At 42.7% G+C, this 25000-nt stretch overlaps 1 protein-coding gene across 1 annotated transcript in view; it reads left to right on the forward strand.

Moving 5' to 3' along the window:
* LOC135093646 (secreted frizzled-related protein 5-like) overlaps positions 1–25000 on the forward strand; it is a 66410-nt gene that overhangs the window by 30421 nt on the left and 10989 nt on the right. Inside the window, 1 exon segment of the mRNA XM_063993090.1 lies at positions 23918–23929. Within this exon segment, the coding sequence (XP_063849160.1) occupies positions 23918–23929 (12 nt within the window).

The following is a 25000-nucleotide window of genomic DNA, read 5'->3' on the forward strand; positions in this document are numbered from 1 at the left end:
TAAGAGACGGAGATAAAAAGTGAAAGAAAAAAGGAGGATCATCAAAGCGAGACTTGTAGAGAGAAAGAGAGAGAGAGAAGAGAGAGAGAGAGAGAGGTGGAGAGGGAGTGACTAACAAGGAATGACGTTGAAAAATATTGCTCCACTCAAGGTATCTTATAATATTTTCACAACAGGGAATAACATAAGCCTCGAAATATAATCGTTGTCTTATCGTGCATGGTAGAATAACAAGTGACGTACAAGTGCATAGACAAACAATTAATGAGACTCTTCGCTAATCCGGTTACGTCGCGAAGTCAAGACGGGAGATTAAAAGCCGATAATAGATTGTGACAACCTGAGTAAGAGGAGGATTCAGATACCACTGTCTTTAAGAACGTCCTCGTGCCTTGTCCCTGAACCTGACACACCTGAGGACGCCTGAAGGACACCGGCCACCTAGATTCTAAAAGGCTTGGCTCTCCCTTCAGGTCTGTTTTCAAAAGCTACTGAGATGATCTGGAAGGATCTCGTGGCTGTTTTCCTCTTTTTTTTCTAATAAGGTTGTAGATTCCATGTTAAGCTATTAATAGAATCATGACACCCTTGCGAACTCGAGGTATCGCTAGAATTATGAAAACACTTGAAAATTGTAGGTATTATTAGAATTTTTAAAACGCTCTTGAAAACTCAGGTACTGTTAGAATCTTGAATCACCCTTGAAAATCTCAGGTATTGTTACAATCTGGAATCACCCTTTAAAATTTCAGTTTTCGTTAGAATCATGAAAACACCTTTGAAAATCTTCGGTATTGCTAGAATTTTGAAACACCCTTGAAAATCTTCGGTATTGTTAGAATCTTGAAAAACCCTTGAAAATCTGAGGTGTGGCTAGAATCTTGTAAACATCCTTGACAATCTTAGTTACCGTTGGCCCTGAAAAGACTCTTGAAAATCTCAGTTATCGCTAGGATCATGAAAACTCGTGAAATCTCAGTTATGGTTAGAATCCTAAAAGCATCCTTGAAAACTCCAATAGCTTCCACTGGAGACTGCTGTTAAAAGTGGTCAAGATTAGGGCCTGAAACGCTTGAGAATCTGGACCTTATACACCTTCGTCACTGAGTTGTATTTCCACTGCTGCTGACGTGTACCTTAAACTTCACACACGGACTGTATGTTAAGATTTTCAGTGGTTCAGTCTTACTCAAGCTTCGTTAGTGACTTCAGATTGTAACTTTTGCTCATGTTCTCATTTTTCTTTCTTTTTTTCGGGATATTTTTTTCTAATGTACGAGAGTTTCAGTTATAGATATTTTACGTCTTTCTCTTGATATTTGGTATTGATAAAATCTCTATTACTTTTGTCCATTTCTCTTATTCTTTCGACAGTTAGTTTTTGTTAATGTTGAAATTTCCTCCGATTATTTTTCATCTTCACCTTCCTCTTACTCCTTTGTCACCGGGCTTTCCATAATGCAAGAATCAGTACCTGCAGGCTTTGATCACAACCTTCTCATTTCTCCGTCACCGGTCCTTGGGGATTGTTAAAATTCGCACTCTTTATCCTTTTATGCCTATCATTTTTAACTCTTTCGTCAGCAGCCTTCGATAATACTAGAATCCATACCTAATAACTTGCATAAGTGCCTTTCCCCCACTCTTTCGACGCCGTTCCTTCCACAATGATGAAACTTACGCTAATTTACATCTGCACCTTATTCTTATCCCTTCGTGTGGGTCCTCAGATGATGAAAGGCTTAAACTCATTTACATCCTCACCTTCCTCTTACTCCTTCGTCAGGCTCCTTCGATGATGCTCAAATTTCCAGTCTTGCATTACTATTTGCCTATTCAGACCTGCGGGCGGCCTAAGGGCTTGCCGTGGACTTGTTCCTGCGTCTCGCTCCACGTAGCAGGGTGGACCTCAACTGCGGCGAGGCGTTGTACCTTTGATAGCCGCGGAGGAACTCGGGGTGACCTGCCTTGATAGAGTAATATTCGTAATGGAGGCGAGGAGTGTGTACGTGCAGGTTCGTGGTCTTGATCCTTCTCCTTATGTCGCATTTATCATTGTCAAAACTAACATTTTCTTCTTAGTGTTGCAGTTTTGGTTGTTTTTATTTATTTTTTCTTTGTGGGGGGAGTTTTGTGGTTTGTGATCTTATTTTATTGTACTTTTTGTTCTGTTTAAGTTTCATCTTCTTGTTAATGTTTTGTGTGTGTGTGTGTGTGTGTGTGTGTGTGTGTGTGTGTGTGTGTGTGTGTGTGTGTGTGTGTGTGTGTGGTTGATATATACTTTTTCTCTTGTTTGTTCGTGTCTATTCATCTTTCCCTCCCCCTTCTCATGTTAATTTTTTCCCCTCAAACCTCCCTCACCTCCCCAACCTCCTCCTCCTCCTCCTCCTCCTCTTCCTCCTCTCATTCTTCTCATTATCTGACACTGCTTGCTCTGGCCTGGTAATCGTTGCAGTAATGATGCTTCTTATCTGTCTCTCATAAAAATGCTTGTGCTGTGTGGGCTTCTCTTCTCCCCGCCACGGTGAGAGGGAGTGGTGAGAAGGGGAGGAGCCTTCGCCTGTACTATCTGATGTCTCTTGCTTTGATAGTGTATTGTAGAACCCCATAAGGGCCAACAAGTCTGCAGTTGTTTCTCTTTCTTTGTGTTTCTTTGTGTTTTGTTCTCCTTCCTCCTCCTGCTTCTCCTTTCCTTTCTTTTCCTTTGCTCTTCGTTTCTTTCTTCTGCATTTGCTTCTTCTTTTTCTTTCTTCGCATTCTCCGCCTTCTCTTTCTCCTCCTCCTCCTCCTCCTCCTCCTCCTCCTCCTCCTCCTCCTCCTCCTCCTCCTCCTCCTCCTTTCCTCGCCTCCTCTACACCTTCGCCCGTGCAATGGTCACGAGGCCGCGGGCTCAGCATGATCATCGGGTGTGTCTGCTGAGTCCAGGCTGATGGCATCGTTAATTATATGGCTATTAGCTGAGCCTTAGGTCCTGTGTGTGTGTGTGTGTGTGTGTGTGTGTGTGTGTGTGTGTGTGTGTGTGTGTGTGTGTGTGTAGCTACGCATTCCTTCAAGATATTTTCAACTTTTTCACTTCTTTCGACGTATATATATTTCTCTCTCTCTCTCTCTCTCTCTCTCTCTCTCTCTCTCTCTCTCTCTCTCTCTCTCTCTCTCTCTCTCTCTCTCTCTCTCTCTCTCTCCGCCACAATTATGGTAATATTTGTGACCTTCCACTCTCTCTCTCTCTCTCTCTCTCTCTCTCTCTCTCTCTCTCTCTCTCTCTCTCTCTCTCTCTCTCTCTCTCTCTGTCTCTGTCTCTCTCCGCCACAATTATGGTCCAAATGTAAATCGACTGTTGGGGAGAGAGAGAGAGAGAGAGAGAGAGAGAGAGAGAGAGAGAGAGAGAGAGAGAGAGAGAGAGAGAGAGAGAGAGATATCACAAATATTACTGGTCGAAAATCCCGAATATCTTGCACTCCTCTTCCTCCTCCTCCTCTTCCTCTTCCTTCTCCTCCTTCTCTTACTCCTCCTAGTCCTCCTTCTTCTCTTTCTCCTTCTCTTTTCTTTTCCCTTCTCTCCCATCATCTTTTTGCTCCTCCTCCTCCTCCTCCTCCTCCTCCTCCTCCTCCTCCTCCTCCTCCTCCTCCTCCTCCTCGATCTCAAGTTTTTGTGGGCGTGTTGTTTTTGTTCCTCAGCCCGGAGTGGTGGTTCAGGCTGGTCTGGGCTGGACTGGGCTGTGGCTACTTGCAGGCTGGGACTGGTTGCCGCAGAGAGAGAGAGAGAGAGAGAGAGAGAGAGAGAGAGGAATTTGTCTCTTAGCACTAGTTGTTCTCTACTCTCTCTGTCTCTCTCTCTCTCTGTCGCGTGTGTGTGTGTGTGTGTGTGTGTGTGGCGGCCCGCGGTGATGGGGTTGTAATGAAGATGTCATCACGTGCCAGACAGTTATGGGTTACCGCCTGGGAAATGAATGTGAGTTACGGGTATTACCGCCTCAGAAAGGGCCGTGCAAATGGTATACTGCCGACGCCACCACCACCACCACCACCACCACCACCATCACTGCCATCACTGCCACCACCGCTATTACTGTCACTGACCCTGTTGCTGCTATTGTTACTCCTGCTATGTGTGCTATTTGTACTACTACTACTACTACTACTACTACAAACAACTCTAGTAATACTTTCCTTACGCCACACACACACACACACACACACACACACACACACACACACACACACACACACACACACACACACACACACACACACACACACACATCCATCCATCCATCCATCCAACCATACTTACACATACATACATAGCCTCATAATGGATCTGCTGTATGTACCGGTGTGCCTAATTCAGCAGCGTGATTAAGCCTGATAATTACTACAGTGCCAATATATTGAAGAGCAATTAATTAGTGAGGTACTAACACCACAAGTTTATGGGAGGGATTGGTGTGAATGGCAGTGGCTATTAGTGCTGGCGGCTTTAAGGTGTCACCAGTAGTAGTAGTAGTAGTAGTAGTAGTAGTAGTAGTACAGCAGGAGTGACTTAAAATTTCTTAACTATCTGATGAAGAATGGACCTCGAATTTTTTCTTTTTTTCCCTTTTCATTTTTTTCTTTTCTTTTCTTTACTTTTCTTTTCTTTTCTTTTTTTTCAAGGCCTAAAGAAGGGTACCTCATCCTTCACCTTAATGGCCGCCTTTCACCCTGGCCATTTATTTCCCCTTGACGGCCACTTGACACTACAGAGAGAGAGAGAGAGAGAGAGAGAGAGAGAGAGAGAGAGAGAGAGAGAGAGAGAGAGAGAGAGAGAGAGAGAGAGAGAGAGTATTAAAGTCTTGTGCATAATATTTTGTACCTTATGAGGGGAAAATATTATCGTGTCAAAACCCAGGCTGAAATTTCCTCTCGTTGAAAGGTTACAGTCGTTAGGTTGTCAAGTTGAGCCCAAAAGGTACTTAGTAATATTTGATCGTTAGGTAGTGGCGTTGTAATGCGTCTTATTCTTGAGTCCGTGGAGACGTAATGTTTCTGATGTAGAGGAAGTCGCAGGGGAACATAGGAAAAGTTTTAGGTATATGGAAGTGAATGAATTGATGTAGCTCTTTTTTTTAGCACAATAGTAGTAGTAGTAGTAGTAGTAGTAGTAGTAGTAGTGGTAGTGGTGGTAGTGGTGGTGGTGGTGGTGGTAGTGGTTGTTGTTGTTGTTGTAAAGTAGCAGTAGTAGTAACAATAGTTATATTACTATTACTACTACTGCTTATCATAACCACCACCAACAACAACACAAACAACAACAACAACAACGACAAAAACAACAAACAAACAACAACAACAACAACAACAACAGCAACAACAACAACAACAACAACAACAACAACAACAACAACAACAACAACAACATCAGTAACAACAAGCATCTCTGAAGTAGGTCTCATTTTCAGGCTCACTCAAAAATAACCCTTTGTTCTCCCCAGCACTTTACTCCCGTGCCCACCTGTGCCCTGCCCACCTGTCAGGTGTTGCGATGGAGTCATTAAGGAAGGGCGTGACGGGCGGGGCGGGGCAAGGAAGGGCGGGGCGGGGTGGGGTTAGGTTAGGACTAAATTAGGTATTATTATTATTATTATTTTCAATTTTCACGTAGCAGTTCTTAAAGTTTACTTCCATTTGTATTCTCTCTCTCTCTCTCTCTCTCTCTCTCTCTCTCTCTCTCTCTCTCTCTCTCTCTCTCTCTCTCTCTCTCTCTCTCTCTCTCTCTCTCTCTCTCATGTCGTCTTGTTACATCTCTTTGTTTTCTTCTCTTTCTCTACGCCATTCTTCCTTTCTGCTTTCTATTCTTCCCCTCATTCTCCTTCTTCCCTGTTGTCCATTATCGCGTTTACTTCCCCTTCCCATTCCTTTCTTTTCCGCCTTCTTCCTCTTTTGCTTCGCTTTTAATATTTTCTCCTGTCCTCTTTTTTCTTTCTCTCACCTCCTTCTTCCCCTTTCTTCTCCGTCGTTCCCCTTATCTACTTCCCTTCCGCTGGCTTATGGTTATGTTTTTTTCTTTCTCTTTCTTTCTGCTTTTCTCTTTGTTCTTCGTTCTGTTCTCTTATCCTCTTCTTCCTTCCTTCCTTCCTTCCCTCTGTTGTTTGTTTTGGTTTCCTAGAAAAAAATAATGATTATTTCGTGCTTTATCGTCTGTGTGTGTGTGTGTGTGTGTGTGTGTGTGTGTGTGTGTGTGTGTGAATGCCAAAGTGGTGAGAGAGAGAGAGAGAGAGAGAGAGAGAGAGAGAGAGAGAGAGAGAGAGAGAGAGAGAGAGAGAGAGAGAGAGAGAGAGAGACCCTAAACACACACACACACACACACACACACACACACACACACACACACACACACACACACACACATAAACACACACAGACGCCGCTAGCTTTGAATTCCTGGAGAGAGAGAGAGAGAGAGAGAGAGAGAGAGAGAGAGAGAGAGAGAGAGAGAGAGAGAGAGAGAGAGAGAGAGAGAGAGATACATTCACACCTCAAAGTTTCTAAGAACACGCAATGGTGTGGTGATATTCCCCCCACTGCTCCCCTCCTCTCCTCCTCCTCCTCCTCCTCCTCCTCCTCCTCCTCCTCCTCCTCCTCCCCCTCAGAGCATGCCGGGGGCCTATATGTTTAGTGTGAAATATGTTGTATGTGCTTCGTTATTTCCTGTTCCTGTGTTCGTGAGAGTGGCGTGGCAGGCGTGGGCGTGGCGTGGGCGTGAGGGACGGTGCTGGGAGGCCCTCTTGCGCTCGCCTTGCTGTCTGTCCGGCCACTCATCCTCTTGTTACTCATCCTCTCACTCATGTTCTCTGTATTCATCTTCCTCTTACTCCTCTTACTTCCCTTCTTTAGTAGTTTTCTCGTATGCTGTTTCCTATTTTATCGTACTGTTGTTCTCTTCGTCTTTCTTTTCTATTTTTTTCATGTTCTTTGTATTCGTTTTCCTTTTACTCCTTATCCTCTTATCTTTTTTTTCTTTCTGATAATTTTGTCTCATTCCTTTTCTTCTTTTTTTTTCCCCTCTCTTATCGCATTGTTGTTCTTTTCATCTTTCTCTTCCTGCTGTAATTGTTATTTCGTCCTTGCCTCTGTCGTCATATTCACTTTTTTCTTCCTTCTTCCCTTCTTTCTTGCTTTTGTGTTCCTTGTATCATCATATCTTGGGATGTTCTATTCTTCGTTCATGACTCCTCCTCCTCCTCCTCCTCCTCCTCCTGCTTCCATTGTGTCTCTATACTACCACACCCTACGTCAAAGCACACACACACACACACACACACACACACATGGGGGGGGGGTGGAATCCTGGCCCCATAATTTCCATCTCTAAAGCATTGCGGTCGACGGGAGGACACGGGAAGGCGAGAAGGGTCCAACTGAGGTCCTTCACGCCCTGAATGCTGGGCGTGAAGGAGCTTGAAGGGGCGTGGGAGAGACAAGGGCTGTAGTTCGTGTGATGGGAGACTCATAAGATTGCTGGGGGGTGTGGGGGAGGAGTCCTAGTGGTCCTATTCTCCCTTCTGGTGGGTCCTGTGATGGTGATTGGGGTCTCTCTCTCTCTCTCTCTCTCTCTCTCTCTCTCTCTCTCTCTCTCTCATGTAGTGGTGGTAATGGCCTCGTTGGGGGGGAATTTCGAGTAGTGTCTGGCCTTGACTGAGAAGTGGTGGTGTGAGTAGGGATGCCTCTCTCTCTCTCTCTCTCTCTCTCTCTCTCTCTCTCTCTCTCTCTCTCTCTCTCTCTCTCTCTCTCTCAGTTCATTTCGTCGTGCTGAGGATAATTTTCCTAGTCTTGTTGTTGTTGTTGTTGTTGTTGTTGTGATTGTTGTTGTTGTTGTGGTTGTTGTTGTGATTGTTGTTGTTGTTGTGGTTGTTGTGGTTGTTGTGGTTGTTGTTCTTCTTCTCCTTCTCCTTCTCTTTCTCCTCCTCCTCCTCCTCCTCCTCCTCCTCCTCCTCCTCCTCCTCCTCCTCCTCCTCCTGCTGCTGCTGCTGTCATCTCAGGGTTCATATCATTACCATTATCCACGCCTCTCTTAATTCTCACTGCGTTCTCCTCTCGCCCTTCTCCTTCTACCTTAATCTCATGTTATCACTGTCATCATTATTTTCCTATCCTTGCTCCTGTCCTTCTCCTCCTCCCCCTCCTCCTCCTTGCTAATAACAGGTAAAGGAAGCATGTCCATCGGATTGCTTTTACTTGTATCAGCTGCCAGTTCTCCTCCTCCTTCTCCTCCTCCTCCTCCTCCTCCTCCTCCTCCTCCTCCTCCTTCTCATTCTTCTTCTCCTCCTATCACTGAGGATCTTGTCTGTTGGCTTTCTTAAGATGAGGTGTCAGCATATGTACATTTTTTACTCTCTCTCTCTCTCTCTCTCTCTCTCTCTCTCTCTCTCTCTCTCTCTCTCTCTCTCTCTCTCTCTCTCTCTCTCTCTCTCTCCGTAGTTTCCGTAATCTATATTTACTACTTATAATCAATGATAATTTCAGGTTACATTGCGTTTACTCCTCTGTTCCTCTTCGCTAATCTTCATTGTCTCCTCTTGTTTGGGTCTATTCATTAGGAGCTTGTTTGTACCTCTCACATGCTTGGGTACCGCTGCGTCTGTTAAATCAGCTGGTACCTTGCTCTGTTTGATTTTTTTTATCTCGTATATTTTATCAACCTGCTACACATTTCTTCATCCCTCGCCTTGTCGTAACCTAGCTTGTTTTTGTTTTTTTGTCTTTTATCTTTTATTAGTTAGGTACTCTCTTTTCTTCATCTCTCTCCTCGTAACCAGATTATCTTCTTTTTATTTCGTATCTTTCGTTCATCAGCTACTGCCTTTCCTTCATCTTCCTCCTTGTAACCATACGCTCTCTCTCTTCTTTTTTTTTTTTTCGTATCCTTTATTAACTAGCTACTCTCTTTTCTTCATTCCTCGTCTCGTAACATGACCATCTTGTAATCGCGTATCTTTCGTTAACCATCTACCCTTTCATCCCTCACCTTGTTGTAACCTGGCTTTTTTTCCCTTCTAATCTGTTTACCGTTTATGAATTCAGTTCCTTCCTCCCTTCATACATTATCTTGTCACTTCAGTATTTGTATTATTCGTGTATTCGTGTGTGATATCTCATTTTCTTGTTTTTGTCAGTCTATTTTTTTGATTAACAAGTTCCTTCTTCCTTAATGTATTTCCTTGTCACTAAAGTATTCGTATGTATGATGTATGATACTTTTTTGTGTGTGTGTGTGTGTGTCTGTGTTTTTCGTTAATTAGCTTCCTGTTTTTCTTCTTACTCCATTTTGGTACGCAGGAATTCTTGTGTTAGTTCTGTGTAACGTTTATTTCTTCACCCGCAATGTTAATCTAGTGGTGCTTTTTTTTTATGCATTCCAGTTCTTGCTTCCAGTTCTTCGTTTCTATTTTACTCTTTCGGCGTAGGATGTGGAATCATGGTTATTATTATTGTTATTTTTTCCCTCACCTTTGCAATGTTGTGTGTTTTCATTAGTGCGTGATTGTAAACATGATCTCCAATACTGCATTGTTACGTGTGTGTGTGTGTGTGTGTGTGTGTGTGTGTGTGGTAAGCTGAACGAATCTAACCTTGATACGTATAATCTTTTCTTCACCTTCACCTCTGCTTTATGTGATGCTTTTTCCGGAATGCTGATTGCGAGGTGACATTAAGGACGTTTGGAAGTGGACACGATTATTCCACGGGATCTTTAGATGATACGTTTTCCTCATCAGTACCTGTCCATATCGCCAAGGTGTCTGCGTGGGTGGCTGTTCGGCTACGTGTGTGGTTCAGGTGTAGGTGTGAAAGTTAGGTTTGGTCAGGTTAGGTCTAGGTTAGGTTAGGTTTTGTCTAGGTTAGGTTAGGTTAGGTTTTGTCTAGGTTAGGTTAGGTTAGGTTAGGTTAGGTTAGTTATATGTTAGGTTAGGTTAAGTTAGGTTAGGTTAGGTTAGGTTAGGTTAGGTTAGGTTAGGTTAGGTTTCGTCTAGGTTAGGTTAGGTTAGGTTAGGTTAGGTTTCGTCTAGGTTAGGTTAATTGTAGGTTAGGTTTTGTCTAGGTTAGGTTATGTCTAGATTAGGTTAGTTATAGGTTAGGTTTTGTCTAGGTTAGGTTAGGTTGCGTCTACGTTAGGTCCAGGTTAGGTTAGGTCTGCATAGTTCGGTTATGGGTACGGTTCCGATGTAGGTGTGAAAGTTAGGCAACATGTAATGCTTTTTTTCTGGAATAAAATTATAGAAACTGATGTTGAATAAGTGAATAAATTAATGAAACATAATACTGACCGAGAATAAGTTTATCATCGTATCTTTCGTAATCATGATAATAGTAAGTAATTCTGTTTTTCATGGAAGCAAAGACACCATGCAACAACATATACAACATACAACATACATTCTTTCAAGTCTGGCGCGCCTCTCAGCCATAGCCTATATTCCGTAAATTAAGCTCACTGAACTGTAAGACTGTTTATTCTTACAATCATGATATACTCTTAAATAACAATTGGCAGAGAGATAATGAATATAAATTTCAATTATAAACACAGAGATATACAATAAATAACAATAAATATACATAACTAACTAACAATCTTTACGTCAACCAATATGAGACTAAGTTCGAAAGATAGTGAGAAATGCATATGTGATCAGCTGCACTTTTACTGTGAAGCGATACATTCCTGAAGTCTTCGTGGTACTCGGCGAGTGAGTGTTGCCTGTTACCTGTTAGCGCCCTGAGTCAGGCGTACAGTCAGTCAATAGTCGAGGAACACCAAAATCACCTTCACTGTGTATCATTTTCCTTGAATCTTGGGTCTTGGGATGTGTGGAGAATCTAGCAGTTGTCAGGACTTGTGAGGGAATTGTGAGCAGGTCAGAGGACTTCAAATTATGAGGAGACGCAAGGCATTGTAGAAGTGAGTGTAGAAAGTAGTGATTTGAAACGTAATATTTATTTATTTTTTTTGTAGACTCAGTTTATTTCATTTTATTCTATTGACTTTCTCTTTTATGCGTGAAGGTCAAAGTCGTATATCAATAAGCTAACAGGACCTACAGAATATCCAGCGCTGCTTCACTACGCAATATATTTCTGTTACTAATCCAGACGTGGCACCTTCTTGCGGCAACATGACATTGGCTGTGATTTTTGGAGAGCTAATTCCTGTATCGCCTGACTTACACATTCGCTGAACACACGGTGCAAATTCATGTATTGATGCGGCTACTGTTGCAAAACCACTGCTCTGCCACACAAAATTCTTAGCAAACATAGCATTTGCTAAAAGTTGCCTCCATTTTTTTTAGCATATTGTGGGAGAGCAAACTTCTATACTGATATTCCAGCTGTTGCTAGAACGCTACTCTGCGCATAGAATTCTGTAAACGTAGCACTTTCTGGTACTTTGATATTTTCGTAAGGATTTTTCTTTATGTTTTTCTTTTCTGGGGCGATGCAGATTCCTATATTCATACAAAGCATTTACTTAAACACCACTCCGCAACGTAAGAATATCCCACAGGTACACAAACATAGCATTTCCTTACGGCAACTTACTATTTCTCCCGGATTTTAGACTGGATGAAGAGAGTCTGAATCTCTGCATTGATAAGATACTGAACTTCCTGGCTACCTCCGCGGATCCCGAGACCAGGGCAGCGTCAGGCAAAGTCCCTAGGGGGTTTTTGTGTCTTGGGATCATGTACACCTTTTTTTAATATTTGTGGGGTCGACGCTAGGGGGCACAGTTACGTTGCTTATTTATCTAACTCCTCGCCTGCCTGTAGGTGTGCGGAGGAGGAAAATATTGCAATCTGCCTTGAAAATTCTTAACTCTGAACCAGATCAGCTAATGGTTATCTTTAAAATCGATTTACACAGGCATTGATTTAGTTCCTCATATTTTTGTAAGTCTTATCTTTTTTTTCGTTTTTAATTTTGATTTTTTTTTACGTGAGTGGTTTTCGTTGATCACAGTGAGAGTATAATCAAGGGAGAGGTGATGGCGCTCCTCCTTCTGGTCATAGTTATTAATAGCAAGAACTGGATCCTGTTGATTATGAAATGACACGATGGAGGGCAGGACCTGTGTGTGTGTGTGTGTGTGTGTGTGTGTGTGTGTGTTATCATCCCAGCATCCTCACCCTGCTGGAGTTTTTTGTGTCAACTTTTACTTTCCTTTGTGTTTCAAGGGCTGAGGGGCGAGGGGCGAAGCAACGGCGTGATTAGGGTCATTATGGGCAGGGAAGGAACGGGCGCTTGCTCCAGGTCAGATTGAGGTCATCATTGTTTTTTTTTTCCTTTTTTTTTTTTTAAGTATTATTTTGGGGTGTTATTTTTAATTTATTTTTTCCGGCATCAGCCCTTTTTTTTTTCTTCTTGTGTAGCACTTAAGTTATCTTTTTTTCTTTTTTATCTGATGCTCTCTCTCTCTCTCTCTCTCTCTCTCTCTCTCTCTCTCTCTCTCTCTCTCTCTCTCTCTCTCTCTCTCTCATCAAAGCGAGGCGTAGATTTACTGTTTTTTTTTTTTTTTCTAATTTACCGCATCAAAGTACCCCTAATATTTAAAAGTCTTTAGTTTTATACAATATATATATTTTGTTATGTTTTTATTTTATTTTATATCCAACATCACGATCAAAGTGTATTGTTTTTTTTTTCATATCATCAAAGATCATTCATATATCCATTTTAGAAACACCTGGTTATCATAATTTATTTTGTGAAATAGTTTTTTTTTTCTGCATCTGCACGGTAAATTATAGTTCAAATTTATTTTCTACAGTGATTTATTTATTAATTTATTCATTCATTCATCTTTTTTTTTTTTTTTTTTTTGCCGTAGCACCCACTGTCAAAAACTCAATAATTCCTGTTACCACGGAAGGCAAAGTCAATACAGTTTTTTTTTTTTCTCCGATACTACCTATATATTTATCCAGTCATTTGCTTCATCACATACTCATTTATCTATATATTTATTGCTCACCACAACATGCGATATAAAAACTTAATTAAATATGTGTTATCGCGAAATGCAAAAATCGATCCTGTTTTCTGTCGTTTATTTTCATATTTATTGACTTACCTATCTGTTTATTTTTTTATCATCTTCAGAAACCTAACAAGGCAGAGGCAACGGTCAATCCATCAAGCTCCAATTCACGTTATCAGTGTTTACGTCTCTTAAACAGCTAATCAACAACCTCACAATGTTTATTTTGTAACTGATGACTCGTTACTACCCTCCTGAGCCCTTGCATTAGGCGTGCTGCAGGCGGCCAGACGCACACCAAGGAGAGCAATTAGTCTATTAATATTATCAAACCACAGCACTTTGGGGTGGAAGGAAAGAGGTGGTCATGATTGCCTCTAGTCATTTTGTAACGCTGGTATCAGTTACCGCAAGTAGGAGTGTGCTTGACTGGGATTTGCTCTCCTTATGAGTGTTTAATTTGTTACTTCTCATGTGGGTATTAGTTTCACCTCAAATTTATGTCTGTGTGTGTGTCTGTAATGTTTATTGTTGGTCAGTTCATAAGGGAGGGAGTGAAGGTGAAGGAAAGGGGGAAAGTTAAGGGAAAGGACGGTGATGCTAATTAGTACTCTCCCAGGTGTTAGTGAACCTTCATATTTGTGGTGCTGATGGTGGTAGTGAGGGTGGTGTTGGTGATGATGATGATGATGATTATGTTGTTGTTGTTATTATTGTTGTTGTTATTGCTATTGTTGTTGTTTGTCCTTATTCTTGTTCTTCTACTTCCTCATCTTCCTCCTCTTCCTTATTCTAATCTCATTATTATTCTTCTTTCGCTAGTCTGCCGATGTCAAGAATTTCCGCAGTGTATAAACGAGTTTTCATTTGTTCCCGTCCCCCGCATCTTCTGTTGTTCTCATTCCCTGCACTTCAGCCGCCAGGTTCCCTCCCTTCAGTCTCCCCCTCTGGATCGCCTTGCCCTTGAGCCGCATGGTTGGTAAGGCTGCGTTACAGAATCCAGACACATGTACTCGCCTTGCTTGACTGTGACGGCGGGATTACAGCACCCTACCCAGCTACCTTTGTGTCTCGCCAGCTATACCAGTTTATCCAGTGGCTAGCGAGGGAGGGCACACACACACACACACACACACACACACACACACACACACACACACACACACACACACACACACACGCACCTGGATGATATCTCGCATCTCAGGTAATGTTACGAAACCAACGTAAGGGAAATTGTCTAGAATTCACTTTTTTCTCTCTGTTGGGAGGGAGACTGGGAAGCTGGCTGGATCTACTGTATCTGGGCATCCGCACCTGTATTCCCCACCATCCACGGAGTGTAACCCTGTCCCACCTTTGTAATATAAGAACAAAGGCACCGGCGTTGAATGTTGATGCCAAAACCCACAACTGATGGAAAGCAACAGTACAATACACGCGTGATATAGTGATGGTAATAATAATATATCTTACTTTAATATCTCCCCACCTCTTTTCCCCCTCGACCCGCCACTGGTTATAAAAGCAACATAGCGGCCTGCCAGCATAAAAAAAGACCCTTGCATTATTTCCATCAGCGCCGCGGCGAGGCCTTGAAAAGCACACGTGATGGGGCGGTACTGGCCGGCTTAGTAATTGTTATTCTCGATGTCCCTGAAAACGTTGAGGCTTGATTGCACTCAGCTGTTCTGTGCCACCACCACCACCACCACCACCCCCACCACCACCACCATAATATACTCGTAAATAAAAGTGACCAGAGAGATAGTTAATATAAAATGTTATTCTATTTCTACTGGAACCATAGACATCATTTAAGTACACAACATTCTCGCAAGACTGGCGCGCCACTCAGCCTCAGCCTACGAGTATATTCCGTAAACAAAGCCCACTAAATTGTAAGACTATTTATTCTTACAGTCATGATATACTCTTAAATAACAATTGGCGGAGATATAGTGAATATAAATTTTAATGATAATCACAGAGATATATATAATAAATAACAATAAACATAAAAGCTTATTATAAATAACTAGCAATCTTTACGTCAAATAATATGAGACAAACTTAGAAAGATATTGACCAATGAATGTGGTATCCGCCGCCGCCACCACCACCACCACCACCACCACCACCACCACCACCACCACCACCACTACCATCAGCTTTCATGATTCCACTGCATAACGAGGGCTTCCCAATCTCACTGATCTTCCACTATGACGTCCTGCTTCTGTTGTTTGTCAGTGTGGAGGAGTGGAGCCAGTCTACGTAGGACTAAAGGGTCTATAGACATTAGTAATTCACTGTAATTCTTTGTAATCTCTTGATTGCCCCTCTGTTGTAAGTTATCCCAGCAAAAGTTCTTATCTTACTCTTCCATCAGGTTTCTCTCTCTCTCTCTCTCTCTCTCTCTCTCTCTCTCTCTCTCTCTCTCTCTCTCTCTCTCTCTCTCTCTCTGTGCGCCGTGCCTTTTTTTACCATTTCTAGGTTTTTTTTTTTTCCTGTCGCTAATTGCCCATTTATTGTTCATCTGTACGAGGGAAGCCAAAGTTCCGTGCTTGTTTTACAAATTTTATGAGGCTGGATTTCACGATCAGTTGGGTTTACTACAACTCTCCTCACTTTTTTTTTTTTAACTCTACTCTCATTTATTTGTCTTTTGTTTATTTTATTCATTTGTTTCCTATTTCACTTCATATTTTGTTATTTTGTTTTGATTTATATTATTTTATCCAATGTGCTTCTCAATCGAACAGTTTTTGAATTGCCTTTTCATGCTCTCTCTCTCTCTCTCTCTCTCTCTCTCTCTCTCTCTCTCTCTCTCTCTCTCTCTCTCTCTCTCTCTCTCTCTCTCTCTCTCTCTCTCTCTCTCTCTCTCTCTCTCTCTTTCCACGTGCATGTTCTGCTCTGTCACTGTTTTGTCATGTACTTCATCTTTTGCTTTTTATCTCTCTCTTTTTCTCTTTTTCTTTCTTTATTTTGTATCTTGTTCTATCTCTTTTATGTTATATTTTCTACATTTGTTCATCCAGAATTCCTTGATTGTACCTTCCATTTCCTTTTTTTCCCTTTTTTTTTTTTTTCTCTTCTTAATCTTCTCTGCTATTTCCAGTGTCTCATTCCTCTATTTTCTTCCTTTTTCTCTTTTTCCTTCTCACTATTATATTTATCTTGTTTTTACTTATATCCATATTTTCTTCGTATATTTTGGTTTTATTTCTTTTATCTCATTCTCTCTTATTTTTACTTTTTTTATTCTCTTCTGTTCCTCTTTTTCTTCTTTACTTAATCTCAGCTTATCTCTATTTCCACTTTATTCCGATTTTTTCTTCTATTTTATCTTTTATCTCTTGTTCTGTTCCTCTTTTCTCATCCTGTCCTTATTCTCTATTTAATAATGTATTGTTTATGTACTGTATTCAATTTTTATCTATTGTATCATCCCTTTCTCTCCTTCAGTTTTATATTACGTCTACTTTTTATTCAGATTTTTTGCCCTTCAAGTACACACACAAAAAAAAAAAAAAAATGTACAAGGTTTCCCTCCTTGTCTGTCTACCTTGAGTCAAGTTGCAAATTCACCCACTTCCCGTTCTCTTTCGCCCGTATCAGCTCGCATCCGTTTTCTTTTAATTATTGTGATTTATTACCCATTAGTATTCCTCAAGTACTCGTTCGGACCATCCAATATTCCATTATGCTATTCTTTTTCCTGGTCTTTATGGCTTGATAATTCACTTTGGTCCTCGCTCAATTATAGCTCTTGGGAAAACTGTACGAATATCAAAGAGCGCGCCGCCTAAGTACAAAGTATAGATACCAGAACCCGGGAGGAGGAAAAGTATAGATGATATAATGTGTCGAAATTATACTGTTCCCTGTGATAAACTCAACAGTGTTCACTTACTAGATTATCTTTTTATTTATTATTTTTCCTTATCTCTGCCTCTTTTTCTTTTATCAACATTTTCTATTTCGCTTCTGTCTTATTGGGTCCTTGATATTTTGTTTTATGGCTGTGAGCGTTATTTTATTTTCAGAGAGAGAGAGAGAGAGAGATTTAAAATTCATACCCTCCTCTCTCTCTCTCTCTCTCTCTCTCTCTCTCTCTCTCTCTCTCTCTCTCTCTCTCTCTCTCTCTCTCTCTCTCTCTCTCTCTTTCCCACACACACGATAGCCCTCAAAGGAAAGCTGTAGCACCATAGAGATAAGGTTATAACACGTTTAAGCTTCCCGTATCAACAGTGCTATCTAAAGTATGACCTCCTTAAATAATATCTTTAATTATACGAGCCATAAAATATAATCGTCTCCCTTCGCAAAGCCGCGGCGACTAGAGGCAAAAAGAAAACGAAGCCCAAGATCCACTACAGCTTGAGTATAATAGTTGACTTACCGGTTTCTTTCAAAATATACTTCGAAAATACTCTGATAGGGACGAAGGAGGAGGAGGAGGAAGAGGAGGAGGGGGTTATTCAGGTATACGCGTCGTCATAAAAGCCAGGTAATGAAAATGAGATGGAGCAGAGAGGCAATGATGATGATAATGAGTAATAAATGCCACAGTCATGTCTTGTAAATAGTCTCACCCGCAGGAAGGAAGACCGTACGTTAGGGCGGCGTGTGTGGGGGACGGTGCTGCTCCAGGGACGGTTCGTGGGACTTGTGCATTCAATTATCCGTCCATTAATTGTAGTTTTTATGCAGCGCGACGGGATTCCGGGATGTATATTAAGATGTATGATGGGGATTATTGTATATTTGACGCTGTTCTTGTGCTAGATGACTGGATTGCAGGATTTGCAGTGAGGTTTATGAAGGAAAGTCATGTATATACTTGTGTGGCTTCATTAATTGTGCATTTTACGCTGCACGTCGGGATGCGAGGCGGTGCATTGAGGTGTATAAAGGAATTACTCTATATTTGACGCTCAGTATCAGTAGCGGGATTTGATTAAGTATTTTGGTGTTTATGAACATCTGCATACACGTGACGCTACGAAAATGACAGATGTTCAGGTTATTGTATAGAGATTTAAATGCAGGTTTATCGTGTAACTGACGTCCCTTTGTGTAATGAATGATGGGGTTCGATAAAGCGCGCTGGTGCTTATGAAGATCTACATACATAACGCTCCCAGAAGACTGCAGGAGTGGAGGTGAATGTATTTAGATCTATAAGTGAAATGATTGTATGTGTGACTCCGCTTTTGGTACCAGATGTGAGGCGCGTTGAAATATGAAGACCCAGGTATATTTGAGGTCCTTTTACACGAGAACGAAGCTAAAAGTTAACGTATCTATATTTATAAGATTATTGTATATTTCACACTAATCTCTGTTCTAAATGAGGCGGTGTGATGATGCGCTTTGAAATGAATGAAACTCTATGCACATACATTTGAGGACTTTTCATAAGGCAACGGAACTAAAGGATAATGTATTTATGTTTATACGTGAGATTATCGTACATTTCACGCCCCTTTTTGTACTAGATGACTGTATTTAAGGATGCGTGTTGAAATATGTAAAGATCTGCGCACATTTGACGCTTCTGGAAAACGATGAAAGTCGAGGCCAGTGCATTAATGTTTATAACTGTGATTATTGTAAATCTGACGCCCCTCACTGCAAGATTGAGAAGTGGGCATTGAGAGATATAAGGGAGAGCTGTGCATATTTGATCTTACCCCTGAGCAAGATGGCGAGACTTGAGTATCACATACATTGAGATTTACGAAGGGATAAGTGCTAATTTCACGCTCTTCTCCGCCTGACGAGGAGACTGAAGGCTATATAGCAAGACTTATGACGGAGTGATCTATACATATTTTGTTTGAGACGGCGGGACCCAGACTGCTGAGATTTCTGAGGGGGATCCATGTATATTTGATGCTGTATTGTGCTGGAGAACGTGACTGCAGAGTATAGATTGAGTCTTATGAAGAGTTGTATATATTTGACGCTCTTTTATGCAAGGATTTCAGGATACCCATTGAGATTTATGAAGAAGAGAGAGAAAGAGAGGGAGAGAGAGATCCATATCTGACTCAATCTTCTGACAGTTGGCGAAAGAGGAGGCGAAAGATTGAAACTGATCGTATAAAATTTCGTATTATATATTTGACGTTCTTTTATGCAAGTGTTCAAGGATATACATTGAGATTTACGAAGAGAAAAGAAAGAAAGGAAAAAAAAAATCCACATCTGACTCGATCTTTTGACAGTCGGGGAAAGAAGAGGCGAAAGATTGAAACTGATCCCTTTTTTCGTTCAGCAGGGTCATTTCACTTTCCAATGGCACCGGACGACTCTCGCTCTCCACGACTGTCAAGGGACTCACTCACTTTCCCAAGATGCCCCCGCCAGTCCACTTTCTAAAGATGATGCTACGAGTGTCTGACTTTTGAAAGGTGTCAGGAGCTGGGAGAAATTGTTTTAGTCGTTTGAGGAAGGTTGACACTTAACAGAACGAAGAACAATGAAGGAAACAAAGGCATTCACGCTAGAGAGAGAGAGAGAGAGAGAGAGAGAGAGAGAGAGAGAGAGAGAGAGAGAGAGAGAGAGAGATAAGAACTGATATTGATGATTCTGAGAACAATCTCCCTTCTTCTGAACCTCCTCCTCCTCCTCCTCCTCCTCTTCCTCCTCCTCCTTTTCCTTCTGCTTCTGCTTCTCCTCCTTCTCATCATTCTCTACCATTCTCCTCAATTGCGCCTTCATCAGAAAGAGGAGGACAAGGAGTTTGAAGAAAATATTCAGTGTTTTTTTTTTTCTCCTTGTCTTGTGTGACGTGGTGGTGGTGGTGGGGGGAGGAGGAGGATGAGTGAGAGTTATGGGAGAAGGGTGGCAGGGAGGAGGAAGAGGAAAGGAGGGTATGTCGCAGGCAGGCAGGCAGGCAGAGAGAGAGAGAGAGAGAGAGAGAGAGAGAGAGAGAGAGAGAGAGAGAGAGAGAGAGAGAGAGAGAGAGTAGGGATGGAAGGGGAAAGGAGGGAAGGAACAGCCGTCCACACAACATTACGGAGACATAAACGCCGCCTGGTGGGGATGGAAACAATTTATGAGGTGCATTGCTCACGTTCTGGGAGAGAGAGAGAGAGAGAGAGACAGAGAGAGAGAGAGAGAGAGAGAGAGAGAGAGAGAGAGAGAGAGAGAGAGAGAGAGAGAGAAGGGAGGGTGTTCATGACTGCTGGAACCTTGCCAATCCCCCCATGTCTTGTACAGGTGTAGTCCGCCCCCCCACCGCCTCCCCTTCCCGCCCCACCGTGCCCGACCTCGCCCCGCCCCACCCACCCACCTGTGAACCGAAGGTAACACCCCCTAACCCCCAAAGTCTCAGTCTCTCTCTCTCTCTCTCTCTCTCTCTCTCTCTCTCTCTCTCTCTCTCTCTCTCTCTCTCTCTCTCTCTCTCACCCATTATTTACTTTACTACGTTTTTCTTTTTTCTTTTTTCTTCCCATCTTCCCATTACTTACTCTACCCCTTTTCTCCACACACTCTCCTTCCCTCCTTCCCTCCCTCTTATTTATGACAGCCCTCTCGCATCCATCACCCGTCACACAGGAGGAGGAGGAACAGGAGGAAGAGGAGGAGGAGGAGGAAAAAGAATGGTGTCTACACATTAAGTTTCATTAAGCATTATGTAAGAAGAGTGTCGCGAAAAAAGGGAAGCTGTGTGTTGTTTAAGTCTTTATATTCCTTTGCGTCTCCTGCCCCTCCTCGCCCTCATCCTTCCTCATCCTCTTGGGAATTATCTCTTAAGACAAATTCCCTGGTGCCTCCACGCAGCCACAGGCACGGTGAGAAGATTTAGTGCAACCTGTAGGAGATTTCAACGGTTCCTATTTGACCGGTAGAAGCTGGGGGAAAGAAAATAGACAAGGAGAGAGAGAGGAAAAAAAAAAAAAAAACAAGATTGTATACATCAAGAGAGAGAGAGAGAGAGAGAGAGAGAGAGAGAGAGAGAGAGAGAGAGAGAGAGAGAGAGAGAGAGAGAGAGAGAGAGAGAGAGAGAGGGTTAGGGAGGGAGAGGTTACCTTTTTACCTCCTGGAACTGGTAATGAAGGACAGGTGAACCAAGCGGAGGTGAAGGAGACAGGTGACCAGGTGGGAGGAACAGGTGGAAAGGTGATAATGTGGAGGAACATGTGTGTGTGTGTGTGTGTGTGTGTGTGTGTGGATATACTGCAAGTCACTTAGGTGCGTCTCTCTCTCCTTCCCTCCCTTCCTCCTTCCCTCTATTCCTCTCCCTCCCTCTCCCTCTTCCCTCTCACAGCCTCACTTTTCTCTTGCTCTTTTGTCCTTTATTGTGTGTTAGCCTCCATTTCTTCTCTTTTATCTCCCGGTGCTTTACTTCTCTCACTCTCACCTCTCTTCCTTTTTTTTTTTTCTCTGGTTCCTTCCCTCCTTCCTTCCCTCCTCTGTTTAAAACTCTCGCATTTTGCCTTATCTCCTTCCTTATCTGTTTCCCTTGTCTCTGTTTACTCTCTCTCTCTCTCTCTCTCTCTCTCTCTCTCTCTCTCTCTCTCTCTCTCTCTCTCTCTCTCCTCTCTCTCTCTCTCTGATGTAGATACTGGTGGAGGCAAACGTGACAGAGATACTCGTACAGGTACCCATGAAAGCTAAAGTCGAATCTCGCCATCACCTTCACCCTCACCTTTCATTCCTCCTGCTTCTTGTGGACGTGAGGGGTGAGGCTGCGGTGGTGGTGGTGGTGGTGATGGTAGTGGTGGTGGTGGTGGTGGTGGTAGTGGTGAATTCTGTGGCGTACCTCAGGGTTTGTTGTCTTACGAGGTTATGTCTCTATCTGTTCGCCTGTCTCTCTCTCTCTCTCTCTCTCTCTCTCTCTCTCTCTCTCTCTCTCTCTCTCTCTCTCTCTCTCTCTCTATCTCTCTCTCTCTCTCTCTCTCTCCACTTTGTTACAACGGCCGTGTTAACAGGCCTCAGGGAGTTATGCATGGATGGCTGTGCTTGTTTGTAGTGTGTGTGTGTGTGTGTGTGTGTGTGTGTGTGTGTATGTGTTTCGTTATAAGGTCCTTTTTTGCCGTGTTCGTGATGCATACGTTTTGTCTCTACTGTTTTTCTTTTTGTTAGTGTTGTGTATGTGATAACAATAACAACAACTGTATTACGTAGAAGACACGTAGTGGCAGACTCTCTCTCTCTCGCTCTCTCTCTCTCTCTCTCTCTCTCTCTCTCTCTCTCTCTCTCTCTCTCTCTGTGCTGAGAACGACAGTGCTGCCACCTACCCATTCCACGAGCACCATCTCCATAACTTTCGTACTCCTGCTGTGGTCACCTGCCTGCCAGACATACAAACCAGCCTTTCCTTTCAACAAGCTTCCTAGAGTAGCTACATTTAGGCGATGATGGTGAAAGCCCTCTCGCCACCCTCCCAGACGCCCTCCACCGTGCAGTGCTAGTGAAGTATAATAAAAGGAGGTATTGTGTTCGGTATTGTGTTTATATTTTTGCGGTTCAGTACCGAGTTTGATATTTTTTTTGGTGGGGGGAATTGTTTTGTTTTTAATGAGTCACTGGGATATATTTAGACTGCCAGGTTTGATGTGAAGTTTATAAAAATGTAAGGAAAATGTTTTAAGTTATGAGTAGCGAAAATATTTCCTATTCTTTGTTGTTTCTGCTACTACTACTACTACTACTACTACTACTACTACTACTACTACTACTACTACTACTACTACAACCATTGCCACCACTAACCAATGCTACTGCTATAACAACAACTAATGATAATAATAATAATGATAACACCACCACCACCACCACCACCACCCCCTTGTGTTGCTAGTTGAAGGTGGAGGGAAGCCAATCACGTACCTGGACACCGTAATGTCTGTGCCTGTGCGTGTCAGGTGCGCTTGTCGTGAATAGACAGCAAGGACACACTGATTCATGATACCTGGGGCAGTAATTAAGCGTTTTTTTTTGCCTTCCTTTACCTGTCCACACACACACACACACACACACACACCGGTCTGCCTCCTTTGTGTTATGTGATTCATTTGCTGTGAGAAAAACAAAGGACCTTGCATACAAACACCTGAAGGGATGATGACGATCTCTCTCTCTCTCTCTCTCTCTCTCTCTCTCTCTCTCTCTCTCTCTCTCTCTCTCTCTCTCTCTCTCTCTCTCTCTCTCTCTCTCTCTGAACTTTATTTTTATCATCATCCTTCTCGTACCATAGTGTTCTCTCCCTCAGTCTCTCCCTCCCTCTCCTCTTTTCGTCCGTGTTTCTCTCCCTCTTTTTCTTCTCGTGTTTGTGCGCCTATCCTTTACTGTCCAATGATATTACCCTCATTTCCATTATCACCCTCCTCTCCTTCCTCATCCATTATCATTCTTCCTTCCCTCTTCTTTATGTGTATTTTCTTCCACCTTCGTATATTCCAACCACTCTCGTTACTCTTCTATATCTTATGGGCCTGGTTCGTGATGGATTTACTTCTACTGATGTCCTTGTAATGCAACGTAATACATCATCTTTAGATTGGCAAGATAATTTTTTTTAACATAATTAAGTCTGCAATGTCAGTTTAGACTTTTAACGCAAATTAGTCTGAAATGCCCACTTTTTTTTTTAATGTTCTTTCAATCTGAACAAGGTTAAGGTTATAGCGTTGTATTTGTGTTATGTCCCTTATTTTCATTGTCCAAAACTAGTGGTGTCCTGATTTGTCGCCGTGCTGGCAATGACCTGGGTGGGCGACGTCCCAGATAAGCCGCTCCTTGCAAACAATGTCCTAAGTGTCTAGTGTTGTGTCCCTTAACATGTGCCCAAGGGTGAGTACCTCGCATGGGTAGACAGGCTGTGACAGGTGAGTGGCGCGGCAGTTGAACTAACCACTGTTGTTTCGTTTCTTTGCAGAGAGAGTGCAAGGTGAGAGTGGGTGTCAAGCAGCCTGCCAGCTTGCTAACCAGGGTGCCAGCCTCCCTCCAGCCTGCTTAACCAGGAGCCTGGCTAACACTCGCACATCAGCCGCCAACCGCCATACCAGACGCCGGCAGGCCTCTTTACCTCCCCCCCTATACCTCTCTAATCTACCCTCGTCCCCGCACCTCTAATACCCCTCTGAACAACCTTAATCCCATCCCCAGCGTCTCTCATTCCTACTAGCAATTTACACCATCTCAAAGCCATTACACGTGCTCCTCTAATTCAGTATACCTTCTTAGGGGGTACTTGCCTCACCTCTCAAGAAGCAAGGTGTGATTTATCGCATCCTCATAGTGCCCCGCCTCCGAATCTTGACAGGGCCAGATGCACGAGTTACTATGAACATTCCTCGGATTCGTTTAAGCACCCCCCCAGCAGTATTAGCTTCCCACCGCCTTACAATTCACTACTAAGCAGTAATCTCCCTTTTCACAGTTCCCAGACCTCGTGTAATGTCTTAAGGACTCTGAAATACTCCCATAACTTAACTACAGTTTATAGTTTCTTCACTCCTCCCTTTAATTCATTCTCAAACATCATCACCTATACTGTACTTACCTTCCTGCTCCATCTGCACTTCCTGGGTTCTTCCTTTCACGCCACACTCATTATAATCTCCCATTCATCTACACTATACATCTACACCTTCCTTCCCCGCCTCACACTCGATCATATCCTCCCATACACATTGCTAAGTAATCTACACATCTACATCCTCCCATCTCAATTCACAATCCACCAAACATTTATACACTTATCCTCTAACATTGGATTTGGCACTTCTCTTTACCTCAGTAGGCCTCTCTCTCTCTCTCTCTCTCTCTCTACACTTTCCTTCTCTAGATACACCCTCACCCCCACCTCACATCTCGTCTCTCCGTCACTTCTGCACCCTACCTCCTGTCCTACCTTTTCTCTCCCTCAAGTGTCCCATAACCTGCCACAGTGCCACTCACTAAACAGCCTCTGTGTCCCATTAACCAGTGAGGTGCTTCTAACACTAATGCGTGGGTC

Source organism: Scylla paramamosain, chromosome 43, assembly GCF_035594125.1.
Source record: "Scylla paramamosain isolate STU-SP2022 chromosome 43, ASM3559412v1, whole genome shotgun sequence".
Lineage (NCBI taxonomy): Eukaryota > Metazoa > Arthropoda > Malacostraca > Decapoda > Portunidae > Scylla > Scylla paramamosain.